General features: G+C 38.9%; 1 protein-coding gene across 7 annotated transcripts in view; it reads left to right on the top strand.

The window, feature by feature from the left end:
* The window catches only part of QRICH1 (glutamine rich 1), a 52,413-nt gene that overhangs the window by 956 nt on the left and 28,728 nt on the right, over positions 1–22,729 (top strand). For 3 of the 7 annotated variants that reach the window (XM_019416788.2, XM_019416786.2, XM_019416789.2), the window contains exons 2-4: positions 612–671; positions 2,626–2,845; positions 9,106–9,435. In XM_019416788.2, the coding sequence (XP_019272333.1) occupies positions 9,127–9,435 (309 nt within the window). In that variant the 5' untranslated portion in view covers positions 612–671; positions 2,626–2,845; positions 9,106–9,126. The remainder of the gene's footprint in view (positions 1–611; positions 672–2,625; positions 2,846–9,105; positions 9,436–22,729) is intronic. The other 4 variants (XM_019416791.2, XM_019416787.2, XM_019416790.2 and 1 more) reach the window with 2 other exon arrangements.

Raw genomic sequence — 22,729 nt, 5'->3', positions numbered from 1 at the left:
TGGAAAGTAATTCTTCCATAAGCGCAATTCCTACACGTCACCTCTGTGCGCTCCGGAAGGGGATCCTCTTCTGTGGACGTGAAACTACCCGAGCTCTAAATGCCACTTTAAATCCTTAAATGCAACCTTTTCTTCTGTGTAGGTGGGAGGGGCTTACTTGTACTCTGTTAGACTAAGGGAGGGCCCCGCTATCGCGCAGCCAAAAAGTTGCCCAGGACAAAATTGGAACGACCTGAGAATCTGCTTTGCCTTCTTTTGTTATTACACAGTTCCCCAACAGAAATTTCTAAAATCTGTTCATGTATTACTACAAAAGTCACTTTTGATGTAGAATTTCAATCCTTTTCAGCTTTTTGTTTTGTTTTAGTTCCAGTGCTAGGGGAGTTCTAGGTTTGTTTAGAGAAAAATGCACTTTTTTTTTCTAAAACAAGACATCAGTTTTACAGTCTTGCCTAATGAAGTTTAAGGAAAACGGAGCTAAGGGCAAGTAAAATTAGGAAATCTGATAATGATGGGGGTAGTTCTTTTTAATATACTGTATTTTAAGAACAAAGTTAAAATTTAAAAAGAGGCTGAGGATGGAAAGAACTTCTTTGTTCTATCTTCTTCAGAATGTTACAAGTCTTAAGAACTCAGGACAAGCAGCAGAAATACATGCAACATGGTGACTGGTGAGTTAAAATCATTCATATGCTGAAAATATGTGTGCAGTCTTTTTCCTAGTAATATTGAAACATTACAAATCCTGCCAATCATTCTGGGTGCTGTCTGACAGAAACTGCTAAGTGCTGGAAAATTGAAGATGGGGGAGAACTGCATCTTTGAATCCAGTAACAGTTTACTGCTTGAACAATTTTCTTCTCTTGAAGTGTAAGCCAGCGCAACTTTCAGGTTTTAGCATGAGGACACACCAGCTTTTCTAAGGAACTTAAATGATTGAAATAAAAGCAGTGAAGTTTAAGATGCACTTAAAATTTAAATATACCTTTTAGGCCTGCTTGTTCCGGAACACCTTTGTTTTTAACTGTTAAATTTGAGATCTGTCTTTTAAGTTGGTATTTGTAGATAATATTTTTTTGTAAGCTCATTAACTTCAATTTGCCTATTAGGAGATGTCCTACTTCCAGCCTTCTGTGATGAATAGTTTGTGTACCTCTCAGGAACCTTTTGCCTTTCCACCTCCCCTTTCCAATTTTATGTTGCCATTTCACAGAAAAGATAAAATAATGGTTCATGTTTTTTGTGGATTTGAATTGCTCCAAAAAGGTAACCAAATGTCAGGGGCTCTAGGTGTCTATCATGACAGCTTCAGAATCAAGGATCTCTTCCCTCAAGCTTGCATGGTTTTAATTTAATCAATTGTGTTTTGTCCTCCGTGTGCCATGCTTGCTTGTCTACTTTTTAAATGGCGACCCTTTATTGGCAGAGGTCTTTTATTTCTTAACCTTAGAATGAGATGTTACACAAACACCTGTTCTTTTGTGTTACTTTGTACTTAGTTGCCCTGATTTTGTTACAGATGTTTTAAGTCTTCTCTAGGCTTCGCTTAAATGCTTCATTTGTCACACTGGATTGTGATTTCTGGTTGTGGCTGCATGAAGAAATGATAGATTAACTTCTTGCATTGCTGAAAAGGGGAAAAGAATGAACCTTTGATGTCACACTTGAGGCTAGAGCAAAATTGTAGGTAGAGCTTGTGGGCTGTATCAGAAAGCTTTTTCTGCTTTTTGAAATACCTATCAGTAAATTCAGATGATCTGTATAAAATTTAATGAAAAGTTATAAGGTGAACCACTGTGTAACTATCACCTCTTCAAGAAATAGAACAGTGCCAGCCCCCTGCACCCTTCATGGGTCCCTTCCTGGTCATAGCTTCTCAACCACTAGAGATAATTACAATTCTGACTTCTGTGATAATCACTTTCTTTATTTTTCTTTTTATTTACCACCTTCATATCCCTCAGTGTAGTTTTATTTGCTTTTGAATTTTTGTAAGTGGAATCATGCTGTATTTTATGGTTTCCTTCTTTTAGCATTGTGAAATTCATCCATGTTGTGTGCAGCTGTAGTTCATTTATTCCTGTTTCTTTATAGTATTCAGCTGTGTGACTATACCATAATTTATTTATCTATCGATTCTACTATTGATAGACATCTAGATTCCTTCCAGTTTGCAACTGTTATAAACAATGAACATTCTTGTGTAAGTACCTTTGTATATGTGTGTATCATATACCTAGGGGTAGATTGCTGAGTTATGTGGAAAGGATATTGTCAGCTTTATTAGTTAATGCAAATGGTTGTGCCAGTTTACAGCCCATTGATCTTTGGTGGGAATGTAAATTTATGTTTCTGGTTGAAAGTGTGTTGTCCAAAAATAGAACCATGGCAAAAATGCCCCTAAATCAGGGTCTCCTCTGGTAAAAGTATGGAACAGGTGAATGGCCCAATGAGATAATAGCTTATCACAAACTCTGTATTGGGTTAGTATCTTTAAGAATAGAGGTGTATCTCCCAATTTGCTTCTTTGAAATGACTCTTTATGTTAATTAGAACAAATGTGACTGTAATTCCTTAAAATAGAAATTGATTTCTTTTTTAATGTGAATGTGTTCTTCAAACCAGATTTAAAAAGCTATGAGGAGCTATTGCTAGAGTAGATGCGAACGAACCATAAGCGGGGCCCGAGAACCTGACTGGGTAAACAGGAAGAGGCAGGGCTCTGAGGCAGCTCAGAGTTTCTTCTCTTAGTCCATCTCATATTCAAGACCCACTTTGTGGAGCTGCATGGGGAGCTGGGAAGAGGTATCAGAAATTTGAGGAGACCCAAGAAAGGATGATTCTGGTGAGTACTTAGGCCTTCCCTTAGAACATAAATTGAAAAAAATTCGCAAAGAGACCTATGAAAATGTAATAGATTGTTGCTTTGGAATAACCTTTGTTCATCATATCTTCTTGTGTTCTAGTGATAAAATAATAAAAGTAATGATCACTTTGATACATTGAGGGCCTAAATCTGTGTCAGGCACTGTACTACGCTCCTACTAGAAAGTGGTGTAAGGGAACTACTAGTGATTAATGGGTGCATACAAGTGAAAATTTCCTAGGCCTGTTGGTATGGGATTTGCATATTGTTTTGCAAAGCGGCTATTCTTAAAAGTATTCAGAAGCAAATGCTTGTTTACAGACTCTCCTACACCAATGAGGTCCCAAGTGTTTTCCTCTCTTCCCTTTTCTAATGCCCAGAAATTGGGAGTACTCAACTCTCCCTCCAGCTTCATGTTTTTCTGAAGTATTTTAATTATTCTGTTTATTTACTGCTCCCACCAAGCCTTTGACTTGGAGCTAATTAAGAATCTTGCTTCTTTGAAAGGAGTTTCATTAAGTTTATCCATTTCTGTATTACCAAGGCTCACCCTTGTGTTTCTTGTGAGCAGCATCTTGAAGAAGTTAACAATTTTCATTATTATGCAAACTTATGGTGCTTGATGATTTTGTTTTTTAAGAGTTTCAGATTTTGAGGGGAAAAGCACGCTATGATCAGCCAGAATTGTTGTGTGTGTTACTGTTATTGTGGTAAATCACTGTGTAAAAATATTACTTTTTAATTTTCTTTTGGTTTAATATAAATTGTAGAAAATACAGGAGAGTATTCAACAGGAAGAAATTTAAGTCCTCTGATTCTACCACCAAGGCATAACTAACTACTGTTAGCATTTAGATGCAGTTTTTTTGTTTTTTTTTGTTCTCTCATATGGATAAATAATACTGGTATATGTAAATAAAATTGTGTTGGTTCCTTTTTCACACATAATGTGCTTCTGTGTTGTTAAATTTAAAAAGCAAACATTATGTTCAGGGGGCAGGGAATCTTCCAGGTATTAACATCCTTTTTTTTTTTTTTTTTTTTTTAAGCTACCATGTTAAAGAAAGATCTGTAGAATCACACTAAATCCTTAGGAGACTTTATATGAAATTTGGCATATAATAACAGTGGCATATCAAGTCAGTGGGCAAAGGAATTTCAATAATTCAATAAATGATACAGGAGGGACAAGTTGTTTTTGGAAAAAATATAGTTAGACTTTTACCTATACAAAATAAATTTTAAATGGATCAAAGCATTTTATTAAAAAATTACACTGGAAATTAAAAAATTGTAGGTGAATAATGACCTGATTTTAATGGTAGGGAGGACTTTTTTGGAGCATAAAAAAAGAAGAAACCATCACCACTATTGAAAATGTGTTTAATTTCTCTCTCTCTCTCTTTTTTTTCTTAAACTCACTGATTAACCTAAAATATTTAAATATATTTCTGAAGCTTTCCCTCCACCGCGCCTTGTAAGCATCACTTTTGTGTCTGGTCAAATGCTGACTTAGTGTATTTTCATTATTGGGGTGTGTCAGTCTGGTGGATAGTGCCAAGTGAGCAGGTTAAAAGGACAAGAAATGAAGCCATGTGTGTTGTAGTCTGTATGAATGGGCAGATAGGAATGTTCTTCCAAATTGACCTTTTCTATTAAATTTTTAAGTTCTCCAGGGTGTTCCTGGATGGCTCAAGTCAGTAAATCGTGCAACTCTTGATCTCTGGGTTGTTGAGTTCAAGCCCCACATTGGGTGTAGAGATTACTAAAAATAAAATCTTAAAAAAAAATTTTTTAAGTTCTCCATTGAATCCGTTATTGGTTAATATTTTTTAGCTACCTCTGATCTCAGTGGTTCTCAAGTGATTATGTGGATTTGTACAGAGTTGGTGAAGAACCTTCTAGGGGCTTAGTGAAAGAAAAAAGCAATGGGAATTGGGAAGCAATGGCTGCTTCTGCTTGAAGCTCCACTGACTTAGGCTCTAAGCTTGGAACGCTGTAGAGTGTGTTATACTTTGTAGTTTAAACTGCTTAAAATACAGAAGGTGTTTTTTATCATAAATTATTTGAAAGATTTTCACAAGGATACAGAAGAATAGAATGAATACCTGTTAATAAGCTTTTTTTTTTTTTTTTTTCAGCCTTTTTTTTTTTTTATTTATTTTTGGGACAGAGAGAGACAGAGCATGAACGGGGGAGGGGCAGAGAGAGAGGGAGACACAGAATCGGAAACAGGCTCCAGGCTCTGAGCCATCAGCCCAGAGCCTGACGCGGGGCTCGAACTCACGGACTGCGAGATCGTGACCTGGCTGAAGTCGGACGCTTAACCGACTGCGCCACCCAGGCGCCCCTGTTAATAAGCTTTTATCAACAGTTTCTAAGTTTTATAGAATTTTACCTACTTCAGGCTATTGGTGTTCTGTGTGTGTGTGTGTGTGTGTGTGTGTGTGTGTGTGTGTGTGTGTTTAATGAAAGCTTAAAGAATGAACTTTGAGGCTTTATAGAAGATACATTTCCAAGCTTTTATTCCATTTCTGGGAGATGACTATTCATCTGTCTTACTTGTCGTTACTGGAATAAATTTATAGCTGGATTAGATTTTCTTATATTGACTTTTTTTTAAGGTGGTATTCTGGAAATACGGGATTTGTTTGGAGGAGAATGGTTTTATCATCTTTGGAACCTGGATTTTTTAAACAAATATGTCCTGAGTTTAATTTGGTATGAAATGCTGTGTTCTAAAAGGTTGATTAATTACAAGCTATATTCAACTTTGCTAAATGTTTGTCGAAAATAGAGGATGTGGTATGGGGGCGCCTGGGTGGCTCAGTCTGTTGAGCATTTGACTCTTGATTTTGGCTCAGGTTATGATCCCACGGTTATGGAATCAAGCCCCGGGTCTGGCTGAGCATGGAGCCTGCTTTGGAGTCTGTCTCCCTTGCCCCTCTCCCCCGCTCGTGCTTGCTCTCTCAAATAAAAAAAATTTTCTTTAATTAAAAAATAGAGGACATGGCACTTTAATTTCTTAATCTTAGTGGGAGGTCTAGAGATACTCTAAAATTAGTAAGTCTACATATAAATAAAGGTTTAAAGGTATGAAAGTGAACATTGGCAAAAATAACAATGAGATTGGCAGGGGTTGGTGACAGGAGGGTGATTTAAAAGCCCTAAACTTACCTTTCCTGAAGGACAGGTCAGTGTTTCAAATTGGTAGATCAACAAAGCATACTTAGGTGTTTTGTTTTTGGTTGTTTTTTTTTTTTTTTCTATACTGTTTGATGAATATTTTTTCCTTAGAAAATGGATGTGTTCCTTTTACTGCCTGCCCCTCTCTCCACCCCCCCCCCCCCCCCCCCCCCCCCGGCCAAAGAAACAAAAATAAAAAAACTAGTTGTAATTCTACCCTGGAAACTGAAGAAAATTTGTTTCTAGGAAAAGAAGTTAGTGTAGTCTCCCTTTATATTTAATATTAGACTTCAGATAAAGCTTAAGCATCCTCATTAGTGAAACTTGAAAGAGTGAAGGAAAATAAGTCACTAGGAAGTTTCTAGGGACTGCCTTTACCAAGCAATATTTGTGTGAAGGTTTTCTGATTCTATTAACTTATTTTGCAATTTTTTTGGTTCTTAATTGTGTGTATTTCTTTTCTCCCAGATTTGAGACAAAAAAATGTTTTGCCCCATGGTTACCCATATTTTTAAAAAAAATTGCTTTCACACAGTAGCGATGATTCCAGTGCAGACAGTCTTCAGAATTCGGTGTCAGTATTTTATGGGAATGTAATTGTTGAAAATAAATTTGGGGAAGTGTAAATTTCAGTTGGCCTCTGCCATTCTTCTGTAATGGAGGTAGAAAATTGAAATATGTACCAGCATGGTACAGAATCAGTTAATTGCTATTCATATAGCTCTTCTTTGTCCCTTTTTGAGCAGAAGGGTAGATATGATGAGGTATTTAGAGTCACATGTGAATTTTGTGATGTTATTGGGTCTATATTATGAGAGATGCCTTCTTCAGAAGGAAATTCTAGTCATGATGCTCTTATCAGAAGGGAGATTTGACACATTCTGTGCCAGTGTGGTGAGTGATTGTGGGTCACCTACACTGGAATGGCCTGCTCTGAATAGGTAACAGAAGGATGGGGTGTTTGGCCTTGGTGATGTTCTTATTCACTTGTATCATGGTCATTGTTGAGAGCTTAATTTTGAAGTCTTACAGCAGACCTCCTAATTTTCAACTCCCCTGCAGCAGAGAGCAAGAAGGGAGAACAGAGCAAGGCAAGTGGTCAAGAAGAGAAGTGGGAAAGGGACAAACGAGTTGTATTTCAGGAGATTAGAGGTCTTCAACAAAGATTTTAACTTTGCAGTCACCTGGCCTGTGCTTGCTTTTCTTTGCACTCTTGCGTTTGGGGTGTCCTGAGATGTAGAGGCTCTCCTCAGAGTAGTGGGTTAAGGTTTGATTTTAGGCAGGATAAGGTATATGTGCTGTTCTTTATTTATGGAGAAATATATTTGCAATGTATTATATGCATAGTTATAAAAGATTTACTGTTGTGTCAACTATGTAGGGAAAGCACCCAAATATAACTTGTATACTATACTTAGAGTGTCCCACAGAAATGTTGCCAGTGTTAGTAACTTAATAGCAGTAAGGATCATATGTTTTCTCTGGTCTCAACGCTTGTCTTGGATATATAGGCCCTTTTCCCAGGGTGTATACTGACCATTTACCGGGAGAAAGCTTAACATTTACAATTGTAACTTACAGATGTTACAGGAACAGCTTAACATTTATAATTGTAAGTTACAGATGTTACAGGAACAAAGAGCCATAATCCTTCTTGTTCTACATTGAATTGCAAATGTAACATATACATATACACGTACATATACATATGAAGCACCTACCATGTGTCAGCCATCTGAGAGGATCAGGACACAGTCTTGTGTGCCAGGAGTTTAGAGCCAGGTGGAAGAGATAAGATGATTACCCATATGCCTTATATCTGTAACATAAGGCAGAACATCTGGGCAGTGAAAGAGAGACTGATATTTCTAGTGTTGATGCCTTTCTAGTCTTCTAGCCTTTCTTTAATGGTTCAGGGAAACAAATAACTTTTCCATTTGCGATTGATAAGAGTCCTTTCTGGCAAAAATGTTCACTTGGTTTGTGTGACCCTCATATCCTGCTGCTGCTTTTGTTCTGGAGGTGGTTCTGATCCAGAGGGGAGGGAATGATATGAAATCAGCAGTGGCAGGCCACCAATAGTCCGTAGATAGATTGCATGGTTGTCCCCCAGGTAGTTGAGAATTACTATCCACCCCTGCAGATTAATTCTTAGGGTAAATACCCTGATGAAAAATTTGCAGAATTGATTTCTGAGTTTTAGGAGTGACCTAGTTATTATTTAAAGCACTATTCAACTTTACCCACTAATTTTAATATTAGTTAGCACTTATATAGTACTGTCTGTGTCAGGTACTTTTCTCAGAGTTTTATATTTAATCTTCATGTCAACTCTGTAAGGTAAATACTATTTTATTTATCCCCATTTTATACACAAAACCAAGGTTAACTAACTTGTCTAGTGTTTCAAAGCTAAAGAGAGATTGAGCTGAGATTTGAACCCAGGCAAGCTAGCTCCAAAATCCATGCTTCTGACAAGTAAGCTATGCTGCAAAACTATGTGAGCAATATATGGCAAACTGGGATTTTTGGTGTTTCTGGTGGGAGATGAAGTATTTATCCCCTTTTTCTCAGGTCTTGCTACAGCTAAGTGACATACATGTTTTTACTATAGGACATAGTTGGCGGTGGAAATTGAACATGTCAGTAGGAATCCCTGCTCCTGGCTTCCTTGGTCGTCCTCTCTGTGATGATCACAATAGTTTTGCATGTGACTTTTATTGTCCAGTGCTTGGCTCTGCAGAGAAGATGGCATTGGCCTAGTGCTGGGTGGAGAGTGTGTTTTCAGCCTGTTTCATCCAGTACTGTGACGCATGCCTTTGTTTTTTGTTTTCAGTGTGATAGTTTAAGAAATGTTTATAGAAGCAATTTTTAAACATGGGTAACTTAAAAAAATAATAAGGTGGTATAATAAATTACTGTATTTTGGATTCCTGTATACAGCTGCCCTGAATATTCCACTCTGATGCAAAAGTGATTGACTGCTGTGTGCATTTCAAAATATGAAAACAATAGCATAATTTTGACTTCTGACCATTTATTTTTATTTCTAGGAACCCTAAGGACTCTGCAATATGAATAATTCTCTGGAGAACACCATTTCCTTTGAAGAGTACATCCGAGTAAAGGCGCGGTCTGTCCCGCAGCACAGGATGAAGGAATTTCTGGACTCACTAGCCTCTAAGGGGCCAGAAGCCCTTCAGGAGTTCCAGCAGACAGCTACCACTACCATGGTGTACCAACAGGGTGGGAACTGCATTTATACAGACAGCACCGAAGTGGCTGGGTCTTTACTTGAACTTGCCTGTCCAGTCACCACCAGTGTTCAGCCACAAACTCAACAAGAACAGCAGATTCAGGTTCAACAGCCACAGCAGGTTCAGGTAAAAGGGAGATGTTGAGGTGCATCCTATTTAGTAGATTTTATTTGCCATCAGGGTTTTGGTTAGTAGGAACATCACATCTATATACAGATATCTGAGGTTATTTTCACTAAGGGAATATTCTGTGTTGTTTTGAAACATTTTATTTAACACAATGGCTTTCATATATAGTACAGACTAAAAATATTTGCAGCTACCATAAACTGAAACCATCACAGATACTTGCCATTTGCTTTGGAGAATTAAACTACAGAAATTAGAGGTCTTCTGGGACTGGGCTCGGATGTGACATAGCTGTGTGTAACTGAAGCTTCCCTTTTGTCTGTGTCACCCTGGGTAGATCAAGAACATAGGAGGGGCTTATCTTTTCTCATTACTTACAAGCATGACATTTGGAACTTATTTTAAAATGGATGTGATCTATTTTAGTGATCTTCCTTTAGTTGTATGGTTCCATGACTCAGGTCACTTATAGATTTCCAGGTCTTCATTTACTGTTTATAATTCTCAGGAAATAATGCTAATTGATAATGAGCTTACAGAAAGAGGAGGAACTAATAAATTTGCCAAGAATTTAAAAGTGCCTCTTTAGGGGTTCCTCATATGAAACTAACAGTATGCTCCATTTACAAATGCTCCTTTCTTGCTATTGTCTCTTGTGGTTCTATTTCATTTTGCCCTCAATGCTTTTTCCACTAAGAGAATTGGAAAGGGAGTAGAATGTGACTGAGGGGCAAGAGGGTGGAGAGGTGTGTCTGGTGAGATAGAAGGCACCTTTAGTCCTTAGGGATGCAGACAGGTATATTGGAAGAACATGGGTCTGGAGTTGTATTCTTGGGTTTAGATCTGGCTTGACATGTAAATTTTTCCAGCCCTAGGTTTTTCATCTGTTAAATAGGGATAATACTGTTTAGTGAGACTGAATGAGATAATAGACCAGAAAACATCTGGCACACAGGAATGCAGTCATTGTTTATTCCATTCTTTGTAAGGAAGGAGGGCAGGGTACAGGAAAGGTAGATAAGAGAAGGCTGGCTTTTTGGTTTAAGAAATTATTCTGCTGTTATTTACAGCTTGGACTTCTTTTTTCATAAGATTAAATGGTTTGGGATGGGGCATCTGGCTGGTTCGGTTGGTAGAGCATGCGGAGCATGTGACTCTTGATCTTGGGATCATGAGTTCAAGCCCTACATGGATGTAGAACTTACTTTAAAAAAAAAAAAAAAAAGGAAGGGGGTACCTGGATGGCTCAGTTGGTTTAGTGTCTAACTCGATTTCAGCTCAAGTCACAATCTCACAGTTTGTGGGATCGAGCCCCAAATCAGGCTCTGCACTGACATCATGGAGCCTGCTTGGGATTCTCCCTTGCCTTCACTTTCTCTGCCCCTCCCCTGCTCGCACTCACTCTTTCTCTCTCTCTCTCTCACTCTCAAAATAAGTAAACATTTAAATAAAAAAAGGAGGGGGATACAAATGGTTTGGGATTTGAGTTTAAAGTGTTTGAGACTTTGTTTTCAAGATGGCTGATTGAAGTCACCTGTTAACTTCATTGTCGTTCTCCAAAACCCCTGTAAATAAAAGAAGTGTAAATAATAATAAATCCATGAGATAGGTTCAATATGTTGGACTCATAAGAACACATATTTTCTTCATTCTAAGTAACTTAAAAAATACTTTCAAAAAAGTAGTGCTGGAAAAAACAAGTGCCATCAAAAAACCACTAAATCCGGGGTACCTGGGTGGCTCAGTTGGTTGAACATCCAGCTCTTTTTTTTTTTAATATGAAATTTATTGTCAAATTGGTTTCCATACAACACCCAGTGCTCATCCCAACAGGTGCCCTCCTCAATGCCCATCACTCACTTTCCTCTCCCTCCCACCCCCCAGCGTCCGACTCTTGATTTCAGCTCATAATCCCAGGGTTGTGGGATCAAGCCCTGTGTCAGCATAGAGTCTGTTTAAGATTCTCTCTCTCCTCCTCTGCCTGTCTCCCCCGCTCGCACAAGCGCTGGCTCTCTCTCAAAAAAAAAAAATCACTAAATCTGAGAAATTGCTAAGAGAGAAAGCAAACAGAATCAGGCAACAGAAGAATTAATGTAAAAGAGAACTTTTAGGGAAGGTGAAATAGTTCTCAGGGTGCTCTAAGCCAAGAAGTTAAGGATACAAAGCAAAATTCTCCCCTGGGGCAACCTCAGTCTCCCACCAGTTGGGACTTGGCCAAGGGTGTAGAACACACATTTACATATGTATGTCTGCATATATTATGAATATAGTTGACCCTTGAACAACATAGGTTTGAACTACACAGGTCGGCTTCTATACAAATTTTTTTTGAGAAATACAGTACAGTACTGAAAATTTATCTTACGATATTCTTAATGACATCTTTTTGTGTACTTTATTATTTTTATTTTTTTAATTTTTTTTTTTTAACGTTTATTTATTTTTGAGACAGAGAGACAGAGCATGAACGGGGGAGGGTCAGAGAGAGGGAGACACAGAATCTGAAACAGGCTCCAGGCTCTGAGCTGTCAGCACAGAGCCCGACGCGGGGCTCGAACTCAGGGACCGCGAGATCATGACCTGAGCCAAAGTCGGCTGCCCAACCGACTGAGCCACCCAGGCGCCCCTGTATACTTTATTATAAGAATATATAATAGAAATAACATATAAAATATATGTTGATAGTTTTAGTTATCAGTAAGGTTTCTAATCAACAGGTTTTTAATAGTTTCACAGGAGTCAAAAGTTTTATATGTTGATTTCTGATTGCAAAGGAGTTCGTGCCCCTAGCCCCTGCCATGTTCTTCCAGGGTCAGCTGTGATAGATACCAGGTATAGGATGAAGGTGGCTCTTCTAATAGGTGGGGAAAGGATATATTTCATTAGTGGAGTAAGGCAGTCTACTACTCTTCTTGGAAATAAAGTCAGATACCTCTCCTAATACCAGATAGGTGAAAGAGTCAGATAAAAACAAAACAATAAAACCATTAAAAGACAGTATAGAAAGTTTTTGGAATTCTAGATTGTGGAAAGCCTTCCTAAGGAAAAAAGTAAACTCCGAGATAGCTTTACCCAATCTTTTTTACCCTGAAGGAGTACTTGAAATAATTTTCAGGTCTCAGGGAACCCCTGCATAAATATAACTATTTGTGGGCACCTGGGTGGCTGAGTCATTAAGCACCTGATTTTGGCTCAAGTCGTGAGCTTATTGGTGAGTTTGAGTCCCCCATGGAGTGAGCTCACCCCTCCTCTCTGTATCTGTCTCTGCCCGCCCCCCCCGCCCCTCACTCACTCTCCTCAAAAAAAAATTGCTGTATTTATATATCTCACAGAATATTAGCTTGATCAGCAAGTTAGAGGCATAATAATTTTAATAATAACTATCAATGTTCTTTTGATATATTTTTTTGTGGATTTACATTTTGGCCAACTTATTAGGCTGTCTTGGTGTGGTTCTCTTCCCCACATAGGTTATCAGATTTTTTAATTATTATTATTATTATTTTAGTTTTATTTTTTATTTTTTAAAATTTACATCCAAAATAGTTAGCATATAGTGAAACAATGATTTCAGGAGTAGATTCCTTAATGTCCCTTATCCATTTAGCCCATCCCCCCTCCCATTTTTAAAATTTTTTTTAATGTTTATTTATCTTTGAGAGAGAGACAGAGTGTGCGTGGGTTAGGGGCAGAGAGAGAGGGAGACATAGAATCTGAAACAGGCTGCAAGCTGTCAGCACAGAGCCCAATGTGGGGCTCGAACTCACGAACTGTGTGTGAGATCATGACTAAGCCAAAGTTGGACACCCAACCAACTGAGCCACTCAGGTGCCCCTAGGTTATCAGATTTAATTCAAGTTATTAGCGTGTATTTCTTTTTAAAAAAGTTTCCTCCTTGAACATTTTTTGCCTTTTTCAAGTAGTCCATTTCTACCATCTAAGTTGCTGAGATAAGGATTGTGGTATATGGTATGTATGTGCAAGAGTAGTTTTTTTCCCCTCTTTAAAATTAAAAATGACCTTTGAGCCAAGCATTCTTGGACCAAAGGGTAGTTAATCCTAGCTTACCTTTCTTGAGACTGATCTTTCTTTCCTTTTCATAAGTTTTAAATTAAAAACTCTTAAGGCAGTGGCATCTGGGTGGCTCAGTCGGTTAAGCAACCGACTTAGGCTCAGGTCATGATCTCACGGTTTGAGTTCAGGCCCCGCATAGGGCTCCATGCTGACAGCTCAGAGCCTGGAGCCTGCTTCAGATTCTGTGTCTCCCTCTCTCTGTCCCTCCCCCACTTCTCCAAAATAAATAAACGTGAAAAAAAATTGTTTAAAAATAATATATTTTCATTAATAACTGGTTTAAGCCAAATGGGGTTTAGTTTTTCTAAAAGTTGGCTTTGTAGATTAAATAAAATTAAATTGTATTACCTAATGTTACTTACATGAAAATTGACATTGTTATTCTAAAGCTGCCAAAATCATAAGCCAGATACTATTAATAAAAATATGAATGGGGCGCCTGGGTGGCTCGGTTGGTTAAGCATCCGACTTCGGTTCAGGTCATGATCTCATGGTCCATGAGTTCGAGCCCCGCGTCGGGCTCTGTGCTGACCGCTTAAAGCCTGGAGCCTGTTTCAGATTCTGTGTCTCCCCCTCTCTCTCTGCCCCTCCCCTGTTCATGCTCTGTCTCTCTGTCTCAAAAATAAACGTTAAAATTAAAAAAATATATATATGACTGACAATACAACTTTATATAAAATTTTGTAGAAACATTTTTTTCTGAGTGATACCAGAATCAAATATACCTTGCAGTTACAAAATTATTATACACACGTTGGTTTTTTGATATCTTATAGGTCTGTACTTAGTTTAAAAGCATAATTTTTGAAACTAAAAATAGCACATAAGGCATAAGGAGGTTAAGTCCTATTTCAGTAGCTAGTATTTGCACCCAAGCTGTTTTAACTTGAGACTGTGCTTCTTTCTAGTGTTTGTAACACACAAAGAACTCTTAGAAAGTAGAAAAAAATAATTAGTAAAAAAAATGAACAAAGATATAAGACAATTCATAGAAGAAGAATACAAGTAGTACTAATAAGCATATCAGAAGATGTTTCTTTAACGTTTATTTTTTTGAGAGAGAAAGAGTGTGAGCCAGGGAGGGGCAGAGAGAGGGAGACACAGAATCTAAAGCAGGCTTCGGACTCTGAACTGTCAGCACAGAGCTCGATGTGGGGCCTAAACTCCTGAACCAAGAGATCATGACCTGAGCTAAAGTCAGCCACTCAACCGACTGAGCCACCCAGGTGCTCCAGGAAGTACAAATTTTAAAAGTGAAATACCAGGGGCGCCTGGGTGGCTCAGTCAGTTGAGTGTCCAACTCTTGATTTCGATGTAGGTCATGACCTCGTGGTTCATGAGATGGAGCCCTGCCTTGGGCTCTGCGCTGACAGTGCAGAGCCTGCTTGGGATTCTCTGCTCCTTCCCTGCTTATGGTCTCTCTCTCTCAAAATAAAGTAGTAAACATTTTAAATAAATAATAAATGTGAAATGCCATATTTCATTTATTAGGTAGGGTAACATTTATAAAGATTTCACCCAGGGTGGCAAGGGTATGAGAGGATAAATTAGTGTAATTTTCTTGAAAGTGATTTTGGCAATACTTATAAAATTTTTTTTTAAGTGTGCATACCATTGGCTTTGCATTTGTGTTCACAGATACATGTGTATACAAGGATATTCACTGCTGCACTGCTTATGATAGTAGTAACACTAGAAGCAAATCACTAAATAAGGGAAATGGTGAATAATGGTACAATTGTAGTGTGTCCTGTGCAGTCAGAAGAATGAGGTAGATCTTTGCCTATTGACAGGGTAGGATGTGTAACAGATTGCTGAGTGTCAAAACCGGTTTAGTATCACTGATTTTTAACATGTAGAATGTCATGGTCCTTGAATAATAGTAGTAAAGTTCAAAACAGTAACTGGGCTGGGGAGTGGGTTGCTAAGGAGGATAACTTGAATTTTTTATTTTTTGTTTTTATTTTTTAGTTTATTTTTGAGAGAGAGAATGTGCTCATGTGTGCAGCTGAGGGGCAGAGAGAGAGAGAGAATCCCAAGCCGCCCTGTACTGTCCGCACATAGCCCAATGTAGCACTCGAACCTGCGAACTGTGAGATCATTACCTGGGCCGAAATCAAGAATCAGATGCTTAACTGACTAAGCCACCCACATGCCCTGAGAGCTTGAATTTTTCGTTAAACATGAACTGCTTTTCTAATGAAAGAAAAGTGTTGTTTGAGAATATTTTGCTTTGAACTTGTATGTACAGAGCAATAGTTCTTAACCTTTTCTTCCCTATCCCAAACATCTTAATGTCTTTTTATTTGTAAAGCCCTTTACTCTAGATGCTTGGGTACAGTAGTGAGCCGACAGAAAGCTCCCTGTATACAGGAGCATACATTATAGCTGGAAGGAGATAGATGGTACGTAAGATAAGAAAAATCTTGTTACATAGTGATAATGCAGAGGAGTGAAAAAAAAGCGGATGGAGGTAACCAGGGTAAGCCCCAATGTGCTCTTGACATTTGAGTTAAGACCAAGGAGAGTTGGCAGATGAGCCACGTGATTATCTGAGGAAAGAGCATTCCAAATCCGAAAGCCCGAAGCCTGCTTATTTAAAAAATGGCAAAAAAGCTGGTGTAACTAGAATGCACTGAAAGAATGGATGAGGCTAGAGTGTATGTACTGAACAGACCTGCCTTTCTCAATTCACATGTGAAAAGGCTCTTTTGCCTCATAGTACAGTTGACTCATGAACAACATGGGGTTAGGGATGTTGATCCCTTGCACAGTTGAAAATCTTCTTATAATTTTTGACTCCCCCAAAACTTAATTGTTTACTGTGGACCCAGAAGCCTTACCGATAACCTTAGTAGTCAATATGTATTTTGTATGGTGTATGTATTATATACAGTATTCTTAAAATAAGCTAGAGAAAGTGTTATAAAGAAAACCATAAGGAAGAAAAAATACATTTTCAGTACTATAGTGCATTTATTGAAAAAAATCTGCATATAAGTGGACCCATGCTGTTCAAACCCAAGTTGTTCAAGGGTCAACTATATTGTGTCTCAACCTAATCCTTTTGATAATAAAAAATTATGTCAGGTGCCTGGGTGGTTCAGTCAGTTAAGTATCCAACTCTTGATTTCGGCTCAGGTCATGATCTCACAGTTGTGAGATTGAGCCTCACCGACAGGCTCCATGCTTGGCATTCTTACTTGGGATTCTCTCTCCCTCTCTGTCCCTGCTCCAACTCTCTCAAAATAAACAGTAAGAAAAATTAAATATTAAGTATATATTAATGATATTTAAAACAATTTACTGTCTTGAGAGCTCAGGCTGTTTTCTAGATTGCTTTTTTTTTAATTATGGCAAAATTAGATTGCCTTTTAAAAAACATCTGTCATCACCTCAGAGTTGCCTTTATCCTCTGACTTAATCAATCTGTGCAACACATACCTTATTGTATGTATACAAAGTAATTACATCCTTAAAACAGTTTTAGTGAATTGGTGGGAGACAGAGGTACATGTTAATTAGAAGAGTAGCTATCTGAGTAAGTCTCACTGTGTTCCCTTACTACTAACACATTCACACTTCAGACTACCAAAAGTGTGGTTTTTCCCACATTTACCAATTCTCTGACACCAGCTGGCTGTCCTGTAATTCAGTCTGACGCTGTCTACTTGGAATTAGCATCAGGTCCCACAAGTTAAGGGATCAATTCCACAAGACTTCCCCCCCAGCTCAGACACCAATCACATGTCCCAGGTTACTGTACTTCTGATTGATCATCTATCAGTTGGGGTTTTCCCTACCCCTCCTCAGGTTTCATAATTTGTTAGAACAACTGACAGAACTCAGGGAAACATGTTTCCTGGAATATTATATAATAAATGATACAATAAAGGATACAAATGAACAGAATAAAGACATAGAGGGGCCTCTGTCCCTTTGGAGTTTGGGTGTACCACCCTCCTGGCATGTGAGTGTATTCATTGACACACAGTTCCCTGAACCCCATACTTTTGGGATTTTTGTGGAGCCTACAGCACATGGGTATGATCCATTAGTAAATCAATTTCTAGCCCCTCTTGTTTACAGAGTGGAGCATGGGCTGAAATACCAAGCTCTGTTTTTATTTATTTAAAAAAGTTTTTTGGGGGGCACCTGGGTGGCTCAGGTCAAGATCTCATGGTCTGTGACTTCAAGCCCTGCATCGGGCTCTGTGCTGACAAGCTCAGAGCCTGGAGCCTGTTTCAGATTCTGTCTCCCTCTCTCTCTGCCCCTCCCCAGCTATTGCTCTGTCTCTCTCTCTGTCAAAAATAAATAAACATAAAAAATAATTTAAAAAAAATTTTTTTTTCTTTAATGTTTTTATTTATTTTTGAGACAGAGGGAGACACAGAATCCAAAGCAGGCTCCAGGCTCTGAGCTGTCAGCACAGCTCTGAGCTGAAGTTGGACGCTTAACCGACTGAACCACCCAGGCGCCCCAACCGAGCTTTGTTTTTATTTTTTTTTATTTTTTATTTTTTTTAATGTTTTATTTATTTTTGAGAGAGAGACAGACCATGAGTGGGCGAGGGGCAGAGAGAGGGAGACACAGAATCGAAAGTAGGCTCCAGGCTTTGAGCTGTCAGCACAGAGCCCAACATGGGGCTAGAACCATGAACCGCGATATCATGACCTGAGCTGAAGTCCGCCACTTAACCAACTGAGCCACCCAAGCGCCCCTGAAGGTACCAAACTTTAATCATGGTTTGGTCTTACCAGTGACCAGCCTCCATCCAGGAGCCCTCTAAGAGTTGAATGCATGAATACATCATTAGAATACATGATGCTCCTGGCACTTTTATTATCACTTAGGAAATTAACGAAGGTTTTAGGAGCTCCAGCCAGGAACCAGAGAGACCAAAATATGTATTTCTTATTACATACCAGTACCCTACATCTATTTAAGTTAAGGAAGTACCTTCTGAAGGCAAAAACAAGAGCTCCCATGTAAGAGCCTTGACAGTGTGTACAATACTAGAAAAGACCCCAAGTTTCCTGTTCCTGGTAGGTTGGCCTGAGCTAGGTGACGGGGATTCATTTGGATCTTCCCTTTCAAGAGCCCTCTTGAGTTGGGTGCTTCCTAAAGCATCCACTTGAAGTTAAATGCATGTGCCAGAGAGAAGGCCTTCTGATGGTGAATCGCAGGTGTTGGGTTTCACTTAGCACCCATAGAATTGCTTGTTTCTTCTCTGCCCTTCTCAGTTCCTACAGGGCAGGAACTGAGGCTTCATACAAGTCTGGTTGGTCAAACTGGCCTCACAAGTGAAGGATACTCTGGGGAAAGAGACCTCTAGAGCATCACTTGCTTCTTCTGGTGCTAGAAGTCAAGATCTCAAGGCTTCAGTGGCTCAAAGTGCAACTCTTCCCCGTTTGTCATTTCAACGTTTGTCTCTCTTCCTCTTTTTCTTCTTGTTGCACATTTCCTCCATGCTGGATGGTCCCTAACCCCTCATCGTAGTGTGAGCTACTGAGAATGAGGAAAGTTAATTAAGAGCCAGACTTGACTCTGAGACAGAAGAATCTGGTCTGCCTCTGCTACTTTAGATGTGTGTCATCTTAGGCAAGTGATTTAACCACATAGAGTCCATTTCCTTATCTGTATCATGAAAATAAAAAGAATTTATATTGTAGTTACTTTGAGGATTACATAAAATACTAGGTTATAAGCACGTTGGCACATAGTAATCCTCGATAAATAAATAATAGTTGCTTTTGTTTTCTTCTTCCACTTCTCATTAATGCCATTCCTACCTATGGCCCCCGTTGCCTTTTAGAGTTTTGAAAAGTATCCAAACATTTATAAATAAGGATTCCCACACTGTTGGTAATATGTCATTTTTATCCCTTTTTTCTTTTAATACATAAACTGTTACAAATGCAGTTCAAATCTCTGATACCCTTCTAAACAACCCCCTTTCCCAAGGTAAATACTGTTTTAAAGTTTTCAACTTGATGTGATATTTTCTGTATCCATCTGGGTATTGGTTTTTAGTTACAAATATCAGACAGCATTCCCCCTCATCCCCCTCATTTATTCAGAAAAAAATTGATTAAAGGATAGCTGTTAACTCAGGGAATTTATGGGAGGGCCAGAGAATGGGTCTTGGAGGCTGTGCATCCAGGAATAGGACTCAGGTCACATTGCAGGCCTGTTCTGGCAGAGACCTTCTGCCATACCCCTGGGCCCAGGTCCTTGCCCTACCATAGTCTTTCATTGGGATCTATGCCATCCTGCTCCATTTCTGCCATATTCCTCCACTCTTACCAGAAAATGGAGGTTGTGGTTCCTGCTGCCTCATGTTGTTCCCCTCTGAGTCCAAATTTCATACAGTGTGTCTAATTCGGGAAGCTTTGGTCATATGCCTGCATTCTAGCTGCAGAAGAGGATGTTGGGACAGTGATTCTGGCTTCTGCCTTGAGAGGCAGTGCTCATAATATGATGTGTTCTCCAAACATGGTTTTGCAGCCAAAAACAAGACTACCGTCAACTATTCTCTCACAGGCACTTTGTGGGCTGATTGGGATCCTGATTGAATTGGTGACCCATTTATTGCTGCCTTTTCTGCCCCTTCATATCCAGCCTTTTGCCCACAGTTAAATCTCTTCCCTACCACATTTCTAAGTTCATTTATATCATAAGAGTTTGGCAGGAGCACCTGGGTGGCCCAGTTGGTTAAGTGTCCGACTTCGGCTTGGGTCCTGATCTCACAGTTTGTGAGTTCAAGCCCCGCATCAGCCTCTGTGCTGACAGCTCAGAGCCTGGAGCCTGCCTCGGATTCTGTGTCTCCCTCTCTCTGCTCCTCCCCTGCTCATACTCTGTCTGTCTCTGTCTCTCTCCCTCTCTCTCAAAAATATTAAAAACTTTAAAACATTAAAAAACATTTAAAAAAACAGAGTTTAGCAAATGTTTAATACTTGGATAAAGACTACTAGTTTTCAGAAGAGTGCTATTTGAACAGTGAAATTCTATCAAGGTCCCTAAAGTTTTGCTAGACTAGTTGTTAAAAGGTTTGGTCCTAGGTGTATGATTCCTCACCTAGTCTGGTCTTCTGCCAGCACACTGAGCACTGTCCTTAACCATCCCTCCTCAGTAAGACTCAGAAAATGAAATGGAATGTGAGCTACATACGTTGTTGTAAGTTTTCTAGTAGCCTCTCTCTCTTTTTTTTTTTTTTAAAGTAATCCCTACACCCAGTGTGGGGTTTGAACTCGTAACCCTGAGATCAAGAGTAGCATGGTCTTCTGACTGCCAGGCACCCCTAGTAGCCTCTTTTCTAAAGGGAATACAAGAGGTGAAATTGATTTTTTTTAATCACATTTTACTTAGTCTAATATAGTTTTTCAACATGTGATCAGTATAATATTACTGATAAACTGTTTTGCCCTTCTTTGATACAAATCCTTGAAATCTGGTTATGTTTTGTACTTGTAGCACCTTATTTGTAGCACATCATAGTTTGAATATCTCAAGTGATTGGCAACTACATGTAACTAATGGGTATTGGACCGGTGGAGCTTCAGAGAAATGTAAGAGAAGAATTATTCTTTCTTGTGGAAATAAATTTTAAAATTATTCATGAGGGGACACCTGGGGGGCTCAGTCAGTTAAGCGACGGGCTCTGTGCTGCCAATCTGCTGACAGTGCAGAGCCTCCTTGGGTTTGTCTTCCTCTCTTCTCTGCCCCTTCCCTGCTTGCTCTCTCAAAAATAAGTAAACTTACAAAAAAAAGTTTAAAATCGTTTATAAGGTGGAATTTGGAAATTGACCTGACACACTCACTGAGTTTATTCTCCTTGAAATATTTTTTTAATGTTTATTTTTTAGAGAGCAAGAGCATGCGCATGTGAGTGGGGTAGGGGCAAAGGCGGGGGGGTGGGTGGGCAGAGGACCTGAAGTGTGCTCTGTGCTGACAGCAGAGAGCCCCAGGTGGGGCTGGAACTCATGAACTGCAAGATCATGACCTGAGCTGAAGTTGGATGCTTAACTGACCGAGCTACACAGGTGCCCCAGTTTATTCTTTTTTTTTTCTTTTCTAAAGTATTTATTTTGAGAGAGAGAGCAAGCATGAGTGGGGGAGGAGCAGACAGAGAGGAAGAGAGAGAGAATCCTAAATATGTTCTGTGCTGTCAGCACAGAGCCTGATGCAGGGCTTGAACTCACAAACCGTGAGATCATGACCTGACCTGAAACCAAGACATGGACACTCAACCAATTTAGCCACCCAGGACCCCGATTCGCCTTTAAATGAAATCTTGGTTTTACATTTTAGCCGGAAAGAAAACAAAAAAATCAAGAAATGGTATTAGATGTTTGTTTGTTTAGTTTCAGTGATTGGAAGAAAAGATTCCTAATTGAGGTAATACATGCGTTACTTCATGGTTTCTCATTGTTTCTTAGTTGGAGTACTTAGTCTTAATGTTGGGTTGAGCTCTGGATTACTTAGGTTCTGAACACTGAGGAAAAGGAAGATTAACCATCTACAAACTAATAACATTGACAAATGAGGTCCAATAAAATTTCTAGACTAGTGGTTATCAAACTTCAGGGTGCATTAGAATCACCTGAAAAGTTTCTTAAAATGGAAATGGCTGTTTCCCCCACCCCTCCCAACCCCTGAATTCTGCTTGAGTGTAGGACTGGAGTCAGTTCTGAGAATTTGCACTTTCCCCCCAATTTTATTGAGATATATTTGACATATAGCACTATATAAGTTTAAGTCTACAGCTTAATGATTTGACTTAAATATATCATGAAATAAGTTTAGTTAACATCCATCATCTGATATAGATGAAAAGATAAATTTTTTTCTTTGTGATGAGAACTCTTAGGATTTACTCTACTAACTTTCCTCTGTATCATACAGCATTGTTAGCTACAGTCATCCATCCAATTGTTTATTATATCCCTAGCATATCTTATAACTTGGAGTTTGTACCTTTTGACCACATTCATCCTGTTCTTCCTCCTTTGCCCACTCACTGCTTTTGGTAACCACAAATCTGATCTCTTTTTTTTCCCCCATGGGTTTGTTCCTTTTTTGTTTGGATTTTGAGATTGTGTAGTATTTGCCTTTCTCTGACTTATTTCACTTAGCATAAAGCCCTAGAAAGTCCATCTATGTTGTCACAAATGGCAGAATTTCCTCCTTTCTTATGGCTGAGTAAAATCCCATTTTT

This window comes from Panthera pardus, unplaced genomic scaffold (assembly GCF_024362965.1).
Source record: "Panthera pardus isolate Hobbes unplaced genomic scaffold, ASM2436296v1 HiC_scaffold_8, whole genome shotgun sequence".
NCBI lineage: Eukaryota > Metazoa > Chordata > Mammalia > Carnivora > Felidae > Panthera > Panthera pardus.
This window is presented reverse-complemented; position numbering and strand designations above follow the sequence as displayed.